Genomic DNA, 16,229 nt, shown 5'->3' on the forward strand with positions numbered 1-16,229 from the left:
AACGCATAACTTAAGACCAAGTGAGTGCAAAACTAATCAATACTTATCTTTAGTGACCAGCATGGTGACAGAATAAACTCTTCTGTATGATGTGACATGAGGTATGATGATGATAATTTATCACTCTTATTGTTAACATTTATTATCTGTCTTTCATCATAAATTCCCATAAGGTTCCAGGGCAGGTTACAACAATATTGTTTTCTTGATATACCACAAACAACAAAACAGTGATGGTACATACAAACTGAAAAGAGAAAAAAGCAATGTTAATTTTTTTTAAAAAAAACTACAAACACATCTGTTAATAACAATACAAGTAATGTGGCAGAGTTTAACACTATTCATTAAAACTGAAACACTGACTTTTGAGTATACAGAAGTGATCCAAAGCCAATTTCCTTGAGATCAAATGAATGAGTCTGCTAAATCTAGAACATACTTCTTCAGAAGAATATTAAAATATGTTTAAAAATTTACAATCGGAAGACTATGGTGTGTCTTTAAAATATATCTCTCAGGTGTCAATGGCTGGTAAAGAGATGTGTCTTCAGCATATGACAAAACTATACAGTGAATGTGCCAGATGCACTTCTGTGGGGAGGGAATTCCACCACTTAGGGGTTACAACAAAGAATGCACCCCCAAAAAAACTTCAAAACACTTACTTTCTGAAGTTTCATAGTGGCGAGAGAACCGCTTGGGAAATGCAAGAAAATCAAAGGATGAATCTAAACAAATGCATTTGCACTTCAGTCCCTTTCATACCTTAATCCCATCAGGAGGTCTCCACATGATTAATGGGAAGACATACCCCATCCCCAACAACCATACATTGAATATATGGACCTCTTTAGCAGAGGAGCTTCTGTGTGCACACCTCAACATGGGCTGTGTGGGCTAGCCCAGTCCTCCACTATGCACAATGATCAACTCCCTACACACGCTGTCCACACATTTTGCCAACATCTGAAGGGACTCTGTGTGTGAATTTAGGCACATGCATAGATCCCCTTTGCACATCATCCGAACACATGAGCTGCAGGGGTGTGGCAAGCCTGTGTTGGCCCTACAATGCATGGTGGACAGTAACATCCCCCCCCACTTCATGGGGCATGGAACCTCTTGTCACATTCTAAGATGGTTTCCATTCTTTACCTTGAGGAGAGACTGGCATGTCTCTCTCTCTAACACACACGTACACACACACACACATATATTAAGATCTTAATAACCTACAAAAGGACAAATAGATTTGAATTTCCCAGCTCTTCCTGTGTAGAAGGCCAACAAGCTTCTGACATCTAGAGCAGACATGACCAACTGGCAGCTTGCAGCAGTATTTAGCCCAGGAGAAGATTTTGCCTAGCCCCCAACAGTCTTTGAAATAGTGTTTGCAATCCCTGGCTGCTATGGAGCTGAGCGGGGAGGTCCCTGCCTCTGTGACTTTCTTTCTTTGACCATCAGTGGGCAATGATGCACCAGAAAAGACTGGAGATACAGTGGGATTCCTCCAATGCTGGCCACATTGTAAGTGGACAAGCACATTGAAATCCATTCTGGGTCATATCTGCCTGCTAATTCAGCCTCTCTTCTGGCTGTTTTCTGTTGTCTTCCCTTTCTTCTCCCATTATTTGGTTCCAGCCATGTTCCCTTAGTCTCAGCCCCATACTGAGAAAGGCTCAAGCCCAGTAACTAGAGCCTTAATAGGGAACCCGCAGCCCCCCTGGGTTTTACAACAGCCCTGTCTTGTAGACTGAATAAACTGGCCTCTGAATCACTGAGCAGCCGCCACCACCCCAGGTTAAGAAATTATTATCTGTCACTGGTTTAGGGTATGTAAGTCCCACTCAACCATGTACAGCATGCAATAAAGGTTATTGGTAGTGATACACTCTGAGTGATATGAATACTGGGGCCATTTAAGCATTGGCAAGAAAAAGAGGGTAAAAGATGACAAAGATTTGCACAGAATTTGCTAAGGCAAATTTATTTGAATAGAGGCACATTCAGAAATAATCACTATAATTTAAACAGAAATACATCTCAGAGAGGGAAAGAATATGGCCAAGTGACTTGCATGCCTGCTCTCACTTCTTCTGGTTTTTCATTTTAAAAAAAAACAGACTTGGACTGGACAGCCCTTCAAATAAAAGGCTCCTTCAAACAGAAGAATGTCTTCTGACAGTGCTTCAGATAAAAGGACTGCCCTCTGTATAGTCACCCTAGATACGAAACAATATTCGCTTTGGGGTAAAATCCAGCCAGAGAGCACCTTTGCCCTTATAGAATAGTAGGAAGGGTGGATAAGGTCTGACTAACTCATTTGCTCTTCTGGCTAAAGTCAAAGTGACCATAAATGTAATGTTGTAGGATTGCCTGACCAACCTCAGTGGGTTATTCAGAAGTTAAAGTTGATTAGCCCCATGAGCCCCTGGATGTGGCAGAGAATAAGCTCAGAATGTGATCAATGACAATTCAAAATATTTTCCTGTGATACCCCTCAAGACTATATGCTTTTCTGTGATTGGACATGGCGTGCAGTAGTGTAGTTAGATAGTTTTAGGCAATGGTCTTATGCGCCCTCCCTTCTACAGGTGGTAATGTGTATTACAACACTTGCTTCAAAATGTGGTAAGTGAACGTTGCTGCATTTGGAAGCCCTCCTGCTCTTTCTGTTGAGTGGGTCCCAGGACATCTGCCCCAAAGTCCTGTCCTGACAGCACCACTGCAGATATGCAGAGTAGAGGTTGCTTAAGGGTCTTCAGAAAACTGCAGCCATGCAAAAAGAACAATATTCCTTCTTCTGGGTCATGTTTTGAATATATTATCTATATACTGATAAAGAGGCAGTACATTTTCAGACTGGGATAAATGTAAATGTACTGCCTTCAAGTCGATTCTGACTTATGGCAACCCTATGAATACGGTTTTCATGAGCTTCATGGCTGTGTGGGGATTCGAACCCTGGTCTCCCAGGTCGTAGTCCAACACCTTAACCACTACACCACACTGGCTCTTCAGACTGGGATAGACAACGGTATATTTTGCAGATATTTTGCTATTCGCTGAGGCAGTTTTCAACCTGTCCAGGTAGAGATTGGTGATTCAGTTACCCAGTTTTGTGGCCTTCCAGCACCTTAATTGTGGTGCTACAGCAAGTGTGCCCAGTATACCACCCTTACACATCAATTCACATGTGTTTATAATGGGAAAAATGGAAATGGACTGCCTTCAAGTCGATCCCGACTTATGGCGACCCTATGAATAGGGTTTTCATGGCAAGCAGTATTCAGAGGGGGTTTACCATTGCCTTCCTCTGAGGCTGAGAGGCAGTGACTGGCCCAAGGTCACCCAGTGAGCTTCATGGCTATGTGGGGATTTGAACTCTGGTCTCCCAAGTCGTAGTCCAACACCTTAACCACTATGCCACAATGGATGTTAACATGAAATACTGTGTTAAATTAATTGTTATATGCATCCAGCTCATGCCCAGATCGATAGTACCATACCCTAGTTCAAACCATTTCCCCAAATTTCTTTCCATTACAACAGGGATGAGGAACATGTGGCCATCCAGATGTTAGACTACAACTCCCATCAGTCCTAGCCAGCATGGCCAGCAGTCAGGGATGATGGGAATTATAGTCTAACAACACCTGGATGGCCACAAGTCCCCCATCCTTGAGTTGTCTTGTAAAACATTCACAAGATATTTGAACCAATACTTCAGAATGACTGAAACATAGCACTTTCCCCTCTGTAACACCAGTGAGACCCAAATCCTTCACTTTTAGAGAAAATAATGTGTAACAATAATTCTCACCCATAGTCACTTTGATATTCAATAACAATTTTACAGCTCCCATAATGCAAATGTACATAAAACCTAGAAAGCAAGAGCACTAAGGACGATAATTTAGTAGGACGAAAGGAACTTGGAGCAACAGGAAATGCTGTTTATAAGTTTGCTCCACAGTGACAAGAGACTGAGGAGGTTGTAAAATCAAGAGGATACTGAAGAGGTGAACTAAAAGGAGAATGTGTCAAGGGGAATAAAAAACAACAAAAGCCTTGTCTCTTAACTGCCTTTGAAAGGACATTGTGATTATTAATCTGTTCTACTTGTCATAGTAAGTTGATGGGGGAGGGGAAATGTGCAGTTAAAGGAAACTTAACTACCATTCTGCAAGAACGCCTCAACAGTTTCTTACACAGTATGTGTTGTATGTATACTTTTATTTTGTGAGGGGTTTTTTTAAGTGATTTTTTTTTCTGGCTGGGACATTTTGTAAGCCTATGCCCCTCCATTCGCACACTGGAAACAAACTGGCCAATGTTAATCTGGGGAATATTTTCTGTTATAAACTAACACCAAGGAATATTGCTCAAACAAGCACTGGCCAGTTTGCCACTGGTACTGAAACAGAGGGACATAGGCATAGTTCTTTCATATGGTCTTCAGGCCACCAAGGTACACTGGTATATGAATCAGTTGCCCAGGTTTTCTTTGATGTAATTCTGCAGGTCTGCCAATTCCAATTGCAGTACGTCTTAGGAAGTGGGAGGAACATTTGGAAATCTTGCAACTGAGTGGGAGTTAGCAATCTCTTGGGGCTTTTAGAACATAGTGTATCCTAAAACCGGAAGACAGTGGGAGTGGCAGATTATACTTGGAGGAGCAAGTGGTTTTTCTGGAAGTGCCACAATAGGCATGGAACATGAAGCAAGATGACCAGATCAAAGGACAGTGTGGGGAGCAGATCAAGATGCTAAACTGGATAAAGGCCTTGAATATCTCAGAGAGGAGGTCAGGTCTCCGGCTCCCCTGGTGCATTCACTAAAGCTGCCCAATTTCCCTGCTTTTTAAAGTTTGATAGAAATATCTGTTGGCTATAGGTACATTCTTAAACCACATAGGGGTTGTTTTGCCTATTAGTGAATATTACCAAGATTGGGGGGGTACTCTTTTATTCAGATCCATATTGTGCACATGGCAAGTTGCCTTCTTGAAGAGGTGAATGGCCAGGAAGAAAGGCTGGAATCAAATATCTGTTTCAAGGAAGCACAGGGGATTTTTGGAGTTTTCAAGACAGTTGTTTCCATGCTTTGCCTGTGGATTTGTACTGATTTCAGGCCATTTGTCTTCATGTTTCTTATAACATACCAGCACTTAAAACCACTTGTATAAAAACTGTGAGATTGTCACCTAAATGAGTATGACACAAAGTGAGATATCATGGCTTGCTAGCTGGGCCAAGTGAAGTTAAGCCATTAGAACAAGAATGCAGTTTTGGAAAATCTCCTGAAGTGATTGGTATCTTTCCCACTGACATTAGAGTGCATTGGTTTTGAGAATTCAGAGCTGTAAGCTTTTGATATGTGTGCAGTCTGGAGCACAAATACACAACAGTGGTCTCAGGTCAACACATTTTAATGAAGTGTGTTAAAACAGCTGTCTGTGAAACAGCTGTGTTATGTGCATACTGTAAATATATGGCAGCTTTAGCTTTTCGCAGCATGGGAAAAGTTTCCGCTTTTTGCCTGGGATGCAATTCGGAAGGGCACAGTAACCCTGGTAGAAAGAAAAGAGCAATACTATCACAGTGTGCATATTACCCTGTGTTTGAATATTTCTCTAGAAATGAATTATCCTTAAATTATAAAGGAGAGTCCCTAAATTATTAATAATGAGGACCACCAACTATCTGACCTGTGTATGCTTCCTATGAGATAGTGTCCTCCTTCTTGCAATTACCAGGAGTTGGGCGACATTGCTAGCCTCGATCCCAGTGGCAGGCACACTGCTGGTGCTAACCCCAGATTTGTCGGTATGGATTTTTCACTGTCAAAGCCTATTTGTGAGAGCCTGTGGCAGTCCAAGCAGTCTGAGTCAGTGTGCAAACATCTGGGGGTGAGGTCAGCAGCATGCCTGATGCTAGGACAGGGGAGCAGCAGTGTGACCTCACTCTGGTAACTGTGTGAAGGTGGCTAATTTGGTGAATGTTATATAGAAAAATTAAGTTCTGTGTCCAGGGATGTAGTAGTCCAGGGTGATGGGGGGTCATAGACCCGTTACTTTTTGTGGGGCAGGGCCCCAGCCAGGTCCCTACGCATGAGCTAATCAGCATGAAAGGGGAGCATTTTAGTCATTGTCCTTTCATGCTTATTGGAGCCAATCAGAGTGAAAGGAGGTAAGTCAGCCATTGAGAAGACTCTTGTCAGTAACTAACACACAGCCTCCCCCTTCATACTGATTGGGTCCTAGGGATGTCTGTTGTAGTGGAATGTGGACTCACAAGATGACAGGGAAAGCAAGGGAGACAAGGGAAAGTGGAAAAGGGGGCATAATTGTGAGGATGTGTGGCATGACTGTCATTAAGATACCCTGCGCTTCTGAATTTTGCCACTACACTACTGTCTGTATCTGAGAACTAGGGCATTTGTCATGGTATCGTCTTGGATAATTTGAAATAAACTAGTTTGTTTTAACAATGTTCACTGCATTAGTTCAAAATTTCTGAACTGAAAGTAGTTCCCAAAATTGCCAGGTGAACTGAATGTGAATTTAAGTTCATTTTGGGGAATAACCTTGAAAAAAATATAGTACATCTTCAGGTTCATTCTCTTCCTTTTTTTCTTTTCTCTTTACACTCTTGGGACCTTTAAGCTTAACAATCATAATTGTTGGGGGAAATGAATTTAAAATGTCACATTCCACTGTCTGTGTTTTGTTTTTTCTTAGTCTTCTTAAGTGTATACGTCAGCACAGCAGCATGTAACATCCTAAATGCTGAAGAAAAATTGCTGAGGATCACTTGGATGAACTTGAATTGAATTGTGAACTGAATGTCAATCAAACTAATTTGTTTCATAAAGGGATGAATGTGAACTGGACATGCTGAACTTGAACTACTTCCTTTTAACAATAAACTTCCCAAGCTCTGGGCAAATCACTATCCATCAACCTAAGGCTGTCAGCTTTTTCTAGTCCTCTTCCTTTATCTTTACTCCTGATTAGAGATGGGCAAGAATTTCAATTCAGTTTGCATTTCAAGCCAAATCTATCAAATTCACATTTCATAAACAATATGAGAACCGAAATACAGCCATCCTTTGAAATTTACTCATTCAAATTTTGCAATGCAGTTTGCCTGCATTTACAAAAATGCATGCATTAAGGGAAAATGTGCACACAAATGTATATATACATCTTGCAGATATTGCTGGACTGCAGCAACTATTGTTCCTGACTGTTGGCCATGGTGGTGGGGGCTGATGGGAATTATAGACCAAGATCATCTGGAGGGCATACCCTTGGTATAAAAGGTCTCCTCCCCTCATTTTCAGACTATTAACTGTCAGGTGCTCCATTTCACAAGTTAATTTGTTTAGGACAGCTGCATCCCATCACTTCAGATATCATTCTCTTAACACTGGCTCTTGAGAGCTCTTCCAATTTTCAGCAATGTTGTTGCAATCATATGATACAATGTACTTTATCTTTTGAAACTGACTCTTTTAACATTCTAAAGAATAATTTGATTGATTGATTGATTGATTGATTGAGTAAGAAGAATTGGAGAGGGAGGGACTCAACACACTGTAGCTCCTGACACCCTCTTAGGGACCATTGGATTGTATCTTAATACCATATGCATGGAAATATAAAGCTAAATTTGGGACTTCTAATCCTTCTTTATTCTAGGCATAGGATCAAAATGGTCTCTAGCTTTCTTGCCACACCTTTCTCCTACTTTTTGTTAATAATACAGTTTATGTCTTGAAGAATGAAATTAATTTTAGGTAAGATATTCATTTTTGTAGCTGCAATTCTTCCGTAACAGGACAGAATGCTGCGGCTAGGCTGCTGACAGGAAGAGGCAACCACCAACATATGATACTGGTATTTAAATAACTGCACTGGCTTCCTGTCTGCTACCAGGCTAGGTTCAGGGTTCTTATACTAGTGTACAAAGCTCTGAATAACTTAGGTCCAGTATATTTCAAGGACTGCCCTGCCACATATGTCCCAAGTCAATCACTGGAATCATCTGGGGGAGTACTATTACTGGTCCCCCCATGGACCAGAAACACAACTTATGTCAACATAAAGTTGTACTTTCAGTGTTGTGGGCCCAACTCTGTGGTACTCCTTCCCACTAGAAATCAGACAGGCACCATCCCTGCTGAGTTTCAGATGCCTGGTTAAAAACATTTTATTTCAAGAGGCCTTTGTACCATGAATGGTTCTCAGATGTTTATTTTGTTTTTTGTTTTTGGCATATGCTGTTTTAAATCTTTGAGATTTTAATGTTTTTGTGGTTTAATTTATGTTTTAAATTTTGTACATTGTATATTTTTATTGTTGTAAACTACTCTGAGATTTACATGGCAAAAAAGGATATAATTTTTTTTAAAAAGTTTTACATTTAACTCCTTTCTCAGTGTTTTTTCCCCAGATTGATCAAAAGTAAGTTTGTACAAATCTCTAAATATTAGTGTTGTTGTTGTTGTTGTTTTGCAGAGATTTATTCCCAAATTTGAACAGGTTTGGTCCTGTGTTTGTTGCTGTCACTCCTGCTTGTTTCTTCAAGTGCCAGGGTGGAAAGAGGTACATCCTCTGTTTTAGATACATTCAACTTGTAATCCTCTACCTAGAAAAAATCAGCCACTATCCTCAACATATCTAGTAGTTCACCTTGTACTTTAAATGCCGCAAGGGTGAACTTGTCTACAAATATACTGAACTTTACCTCAAATTTGCTAATCCCAGTTCTGAATTCACCCTCTTGCTAGTAAACAGTAGCAACAAACTAGCAGCAAAATATAATAGATATGACTTCATTAAAGGAAGTATTTGCATTTATATATTATAAGAGACACTTCTTTCAGTTATAATTTCTCTAGAAAGCATTAATATTAATGCTTTCTTCTTTTCAAAAGGCTTTCATTCTCCATTAGATAATGTATAATTATCTGATTTGGCATATTCAGGGGTGGGTTTTTTGACAGATTCATTGGGAGTAGCAAGTATAAATGTGTTTCAGTGTACTTCATCCCTCCAAACCCCACTCAGAGTAGAAATATGCTGCTATAGAAAGGTGCCTCCCTTCCTTGGAAAGTGCATATGTTCTTCCCTTTAATTTTTCTTTTCTCATCTCTAATCCCATCAAAATCCTCTTTCACAGAATCCCCTATTTTTTTAAACTCCTGCATCATTTTGCTAAGTTCAATTTTCATCTCCTGTCTGCCCTGTCTCAGGGTTTGTTTCATTATCTCAATCTCACTCATTATTTTCTGAAACATAATTTCTTCCATGGTCTCAGTCACTTTCCTGGTTGTCATTCTTAAAACCACAAAAACAAAAAATTATTTCAGCCACAATTGGGTTAATGTTTCAGGCTTGCAGACATCAATACAGCCTGTCTTATCTCTTATATATTCAGGAAAACAAAACAAGTTTAGTTCCCAGCTTCAAACAGTTAGTGGCGTCGTGAGTAAGCAGATTCGTCAAAATGAAATAGACCAAAAAAAAAAAATAGTTCCAGACATGATACTCCAAAGTTCATAAATCAAATTTGTTTATTTTTTTCCCCTCCTCGAAATAAAAATCCCTCTTCCGTTAATATCTTTAGAATGCTCTTCCAGGCCCGCTTTTTGCAATAAAAACAAAGATAAGCTTTTTTCGATTTCTTTCCTCCTTAGTTTCGTGAGTGAAAGAGAAATTTTTTAACTCACCCAGTTCTTTATAGCTGATTCATTGACAAATCTCTTTTTGGTGCAACAATTTAAACCAAGTAAAAAAAAAATAGAAAGAAGGATGCTTGCCTGTTAGTTCGTTTTTCTTTGAAGAAAAGATAAACGTGTCGCTTAATCAGCAAGAGCTTTGATGGAAGTCCGTCCGGCATTTGGTGGCTGAACTTTCTCTCATAAATTAATGAAATCCAGTCCTCCCAACAAAAACAGGCTTTGTGGTTAATCTCACGTTTCTCCCTGGCCGGGAGAAAATCTTAACCAGTCAAAACAAAAACATTCTGACTGATTAAAGCTGAAAAAACTTCATCTAAGACAAGAGCTTGTCTCAGAGGCAGCACAGGCGAATCACCCTTCCCGGAAGTCATGGAGACTGGAACAAATGAGGAATTGGAAAAAGATCTGGAGTTTACGGATGTTAGAAATAAAGTTTACTGTTTGGAATTCAATGTTGTCTCTGAAGAAACTAATGAAGATATTAGTGATAAAGTTATCAACGTCTTGGATCAGTTTCTTGACTGGAATGATGTGATGGAGCTTGACATAGAAAAAATCTATGGAATTAATTACAAATATGTGACAATGGAAAAACTCTTAAGAGATGAGCCAGTGCATTTTGTAAAAAAGAAGAGCAGAGAAGTGACTTTACAACAATATTTCAGCAACATATTTAGAATTGATGGCAAGGACATATTTGTGAAGGGGGAAATTCCCATCAGACTCTTGTTATATGACTATGGCTATGACAGCAAGATCATCATGAGATACTGATAATGGATGAGTGGATACTGAAACCACTGGATTTAACAGGACTATTGAAGATGGAAGATGGAATTAATATTGATAATGGAAGAATGGTTATGGAAATTATTGGACCTAATAGATTCGACGAGATGGATTAATCGATATGTTTATTTGGATTATGGCTATGACAACAAGATTATTATGGGATACTGATAATGGAAGAATGGCTACTGAAATTACTGGATTTAACAGGATTATTGAAGATGGAGGATGGAATTAATATAGATAATGGAGGAATGGCTATTGAAATTACTGGACCTAACAGATTTGAATCAAGATGGATTAAGCGACATGTTTATTTGGAGAAAAATTGAAAGATATATCTCTCAAGGAATTGAAATCTCTTTTGGACTTTTTGTGGAAAGAATAAAGTAATGTTTATAAGATTTGATGATTAATTAAGATAACTACTGGAGGAAAGTGATTTTGTAATATAATTTTAGAGACAGGATTGTTATATATTGTAGACCTATGGTTGATCTGCGACAAATCGGAAGTCAACATTTTATTTATTTTTTGTATTATTGTTTTTGTTTTGTGTTGTTTTTTTGTTTTTGAAAATTTGAATAAAAATTAATAATAAAAAAAAGGAAAGTGCATATGTTAAAAGCCTATGGTAAGCCCAGGTCTTGTTCAGATTGTTGCACTCACCCCAATCTCTGAGCGGTGTGAGACTTCCAGGCATTCCAGCACTCACCCAGGGTTTGGTTTCCTTGAAATGAAGGTCAGCGGAGACTGTGGTGTCTTTAGGATTTATGGTTTTATTTACATGTATATACAACCTGAGCTTAAGATGAAGGGACTCACAGCAACACTCCAACAGATCTTGCTTCCCCATTAGGCTTCTAGTGGAGTCTTCCAAGCCACAGCTTAGTGTTCAACACAGAGAGAAAGGGAAACCTCTCTGTGTCTTTCCTGCTTCACCTCAGGCTAACTAGCACACAAAGACTACCTCCTGGCACCAAGACAGAGCGGGGAGGGGGAATCATCCTCCTGTCATGCCAGAGTTCCTATAGAAACAGGACTGCATTGGATCACATCTTTAGACATGTAGATCAGCACTCAACAAGCTCATTAACTCTCAAAGAGACTGGCTTGGCCAGAACTATTAACTTATGAAAGGAACTGGTTTGACCAGTTCAGTGGGTCTCTCTAATACACGCTGCACCTCTACAGATAACAAAATCACAGGCTGAAGGGAACCCACAGACATCATCTAGACCAATCCCCCAATCCTATAACAATATTCTGCACTTAAGCTCATAACATCTATTCAGGAAACTCTGCAAGCTTGACCACAATTAATATGGCTGTGGAAGGCCCACAGTGCATATATTGAGTGCAGCTGACTCTAAACATAAAGGTGAAGATAAAGAAAAGTCATATACTTATTATGGGGTGCACAGCAGTCAATGACATGCTTTCAGGACAGTGGAGCACCTCTGGAAGCACACTTGATGTGCTTTGGTGAGGCAACCAAGGGTTTCTCCAGAACCAGCCTCAATAAAAACTGGCTTTGTGAGTTTGCAGAAGAAACTGGCTGTGCACAGTACTGATTGGCTGGTACTTGAGATGTTATCAAGCAGTATTCCCCATCCTTCAAGCAGTTTGGCAACTTTATCAGAATGGATTGTGCTTTAAAAATAATAACAATAATAGGGCAATGAATGAAGCATTCACATACAGTGCTTTAAAAAGTTTTTAAAAAACTACCTTGCCTGAAACATGATGGAGAAGGGCAAGACTGTCAACTGAATCAACATTGGAGTCACTGGATATGTATACACCTGTACATAGCAAAAGTAGGAGTGTGGGAGAAAGGTAAAAGTTAAATGTGGCGACTAGTGTTCAATGTTATATTTGTACGCAATTTCTCTGAAAGCAGGGAAGGAAACAACAATGAATTACTATGCACCAGTCTTTTAAAGACTGTTAGAAAAAAGCTTTGTCCTGCACTAAGTCGATTCTGTATACACATACACACAAAACCATTTAAAGCACACACTTAATTCAGAGATCATGAGATGGTCCTATGAAACTGGTTAGTTCTGGAGAAACAAAAGCAAATACTTATTTACATAATGTTAATGCATCACTAATCTATGGAATTTACAGTATGGTATGGTAACAGTGAGTAGCTTAGATGTAAGGTACTGTATGGTAATAGTAGTAAGTAATAGCAATGGTATGGTAAGAGTAAGTAGCTTAGAGTAAGATATGGTAATAGTGACTAGCTTACATGTCTATGCCCCTGAAAAGGCCTTAAACACTTTTGCTGCACTTGATCCAGCTAAATATATGTATAATAACAGTACCTATGCAGTATGCTTTAAGCTGGATTCCTGCATGAAGCAGGTGGTTGGAACTGATGGCCTTATAGGTCCCTTCCAAATCTACTGTTCTATGATACATTCATCTCCTGCCCTTGAAGAGATTAATATACTTCTTAAGGCTGCCTCAAAAATAAACAGAAGCAGAAAGTTTATATAGAAAACCTTGAGCAGCATCCTTTCCCTGCAGAATGTACCACATCATTTCACATATGATTGTGGTATATTTGTTATTCAAACACTTCCATTTATAAAAGTAATTATCCAGGCTGGCACAAAGGGTAAAATAAGATGTTAGAAGTTCCCTCATAAGTCAAAGGTGTGGGATGTGGGGGTACTAGCGGGAGAAAATAAGGGATCTTAATTTACCCCGTTTTTCAATTCTCCCTGCAAGTCATTTAAAATACACCCCCTTCTCTCCAAAAAAAAATTGGGCCTCCAAACCAGAAGTATGCCTAGCAGTGGGGGAACTGGCGGAAGGACATTAGTAGGGCAGAACCAGCAACTGCAACTCTATTATCTACAGTTTGGGAACACACTTGATAAGGCAGTAGTAGGGAACCTCCAGCCCAGAGGCCTAATTCAGCCCTAATTTCTAGCAAATTCCACCCACCCGCCAATCATGTGACATAATTTGACATCCTCTGTCAATTTTTGATCTGTACTGCTGCTTTCAGCAGCTTTCCTGCAGTTAGGCTTAAAACTGTACATATATTTTATGTATTTTACATACAATTCCCTCTACATAAGAGACATTAAATATCATCCCATCCACTTTTGCTCTGCCTCTTTTTGCCTCTGGCCATGCCCACCATTGAAATGTGCCCCCTAGAAGATTAGCCAGGTTTTAATCCCCAGGCTGAAAGTGGCTCCCCTTCCTTGTGTTCCACCTTAAATGTGAGGATAAAATTCAAAAGACACAGGAAGGGCAGAGTGTACTAAATGGACTCTTCCAAACATTTCTTCCTTTCTTTGTAGGTAATGTGGAAGCAGCATTTGACTTGATACTGATCAATTCACTTCCCACTGTGGCTGATTCGGAGACATCACTGATCTGCATCACATCTAGATGGCGTTCTCGAGACTCTGTCACCATTGGGAGAGACTATGAGGCCTTGATGAGTCAGCATCGATACCCTCTGGCAGTGGCTGAAGACGAGACAAGAGGTGCAGCAAAGAAGGTGGTATGGCCAAGGGAAAAGTCTGGTGAGAGCATTGGAGCCTATTACTGTGAAGGAAAATTCAAAGATAAAGTGATGAGGGTACATACGATGAAGATGCAACAAACAGGTACCTTATGCAATCGGAAACAAATGTGTGTCAAACCCTAGTATAGGATGCGTGCTTGAAAAAAGACATTATCCCTTAAATAGAGAGAGTAATAATTGGGCATGAGCAAATATTAATCCTGGAAATAATGAAATTAGATCAAGGGTGCTTCTCATGATACTTCTGAAGTACACCGGCAGTTTTGGGAGTTACACACAAGGGGATGGGAATGGGAATGGGAATGATGCATTTTATCAGGGTCTGAAGGCCTTGCCTTGACTGCAAACCCATTACCATGTGGAAAGAAAAGAAGGGCGAACTGCAGGTCATGAAGATGTTTGTTCAAGCTTCTTTCCTTGAATGTGTATGAAGTGTCCAGCTCTTGTGAGATTTGCTGGACCATTTAACATTCTGAACCAGCAGGACGGCAGCACTTACCTGACCTCTGCTCACTGGCATTGCATTGCTGCGGCTTACAGGGAGGGAGAGGCAGACGGGAGGTTGGTGCAGTGCAGACATACCAGCTAGAGTGCCAAGTTGGCTCTGGCAGTGCATTTGCATCACACTGACCTCACCACTGCCTAGCCCCTCCCCCTCTTTCTCCTGGTAAGCCACAGCAACAGTGATGGAAGTTCAAATAAGCACCACTGCCCTGCTCTCCTGACCACTGTTATTCTGAACAGTGAGATCCATGCCTAGGCCTTCTAACAGAAAGACAGAGAAAGAATTTGGACTGTAACCTCTATGACTGGCAGCTGGAGAGACAGGTAATAATGCCTTCTTATAGTATGTGCTCTCTCAAGATTCCTGATGCCATCTCCTGTGTACAGGTTGGGGGACCTAGCTGGGTTTGGCAGCTGATTGGAAGTGGGAGGTGGCATAACTGGCTCCGTAATGATCACGGATATTACTATAGTCAGCATGGACTTTTCGCATTCCGCAATATTAAATTGAAAATACCCCCCATGCCATTCTGATGCTTCCAATAAGCTCATTTTAGAACAAAACCTACAGTCCTGAACTCAGAAACACTTATTAACAACCCTCTAACTTTTCATGATGATACACAAAACAGTCAGATATAATCAAGAATTCAAAGTGTAAAAAGAGAGGGGAAAAACCCAGACCACTTTTTTCTGTCAGAGTTCTCATAATTTGTTGAAATTAATTAAAAATCAGCCATTTTCACAGAGTACCTGTAATCCTATTACGGACCTTGCCCCATACTCTGACCTTCATCTTCTGCCATTTAAAAGTTTAAAAAATGCCTGGCTGATTTTTAATTAATTTAATAATAAATGATAGTGTCAGGGATGCTCAGTAAGGACCAACTGTCAGACTCACAGTTGCTTGGCTTGCCTAACCAGGGGGCCAAACCCTCACCAGACCTTTATTTCACTTTAGACAATCATGGCTTCCCCAAAGAATCCTGGGAAGTGTAGTTTGTGAAGGGTGCTGAGAGGAGACTCCTATTCCACTGACAAAGCTGCAGTGGCCAGACTGGTTAACAGTCAGCCACTGTGATTGAAGCTCTGTGAGGGGAACAGAGAATCTCCTAGCAACTCTCAGCACCCTTCACTAACTACACTTCCCAGGATTCTTTGAGAGACGCCATGACAGTCCAAAGTGAAATAAAGGTCTGGTGTGGATGTGGCCAGGGACAGCTTTGGTTTACATTTGGGTGGGAGACTATATGTGCCTGCTGTAGAATAAAAAGTTGGGGGAAACTGAAAAATAACGATACTGTTCACAATGTTTTCCTTTTGGAAAGGAAAGGGGTTTCCCCTCTGCCCAGTGCCCACCCACTCTATATCCTCCTCTCCCCTCCCCATTCCTTCCTCTCCCTCCCCATTCCTGCCCCTCCTCCAGGTCAGTTTCACCTATCCTAAGCATGATTGCACAGAAGTAAATTTCACTGAACTCAAAAAGCATGAAAATGATCAAACCTGCCCTCCCTTCCTCCTCCCTTCTATCTCCTCTCTCTTGCCCCTTCCTTGCCCCCTCCCTTCCCCTCCCACATCCCTTTCAATCCCCTCCCTCTCCACTGCTCCTGTCTCCCATGGTGAGTTT

The 16,229-nt window shown here is 40.5% G+C and overlaps 1 protein-coding gene across 3 annotated transcripts in view; it reads left to right on the top strand.

Annotated features, from left to right (window-relative positions):
- TEK (TEK receptor tyrosine kinase) overlaps window positions 1-16,229 on the top strand; it is a 97,473-nt gene that overhangs the window by 3,885 nt on the left and 77,359 nt on the right. For 2 of the 3 annotated variants that reach the window (XM_061631347.1, XM_061631356.1), the window contains exon 2: window positions 13,869-14,180. In XM_061631347.1, the coding sequence (XP_061487331.1) occupies window positions 13,869-14,180 (312 nt within the window). Of the gene's footprint in view, window positions 1-13,868; window positions 14,181-16,229 lie in introns of those variants that run through there. The other variant, XM_061631365.1, reaches the window with a different exon arrangement.

Source organism: Rhineura floridana, chromosome 1, assembly GCF_030035675.1.
Source record: "Rhineura floridana isolate rRhiFlo1 chromosome 1, rRhiFlo1.hap2, whole genome shotgun sequence".
Classification (NCBI taxonomy): domain Eukaryota; kingdom Metazoa; phylum Chordata; class Lepidosauria; order Squamata; family Rhineuridae; genus Rhineura; species Rhineura floridana.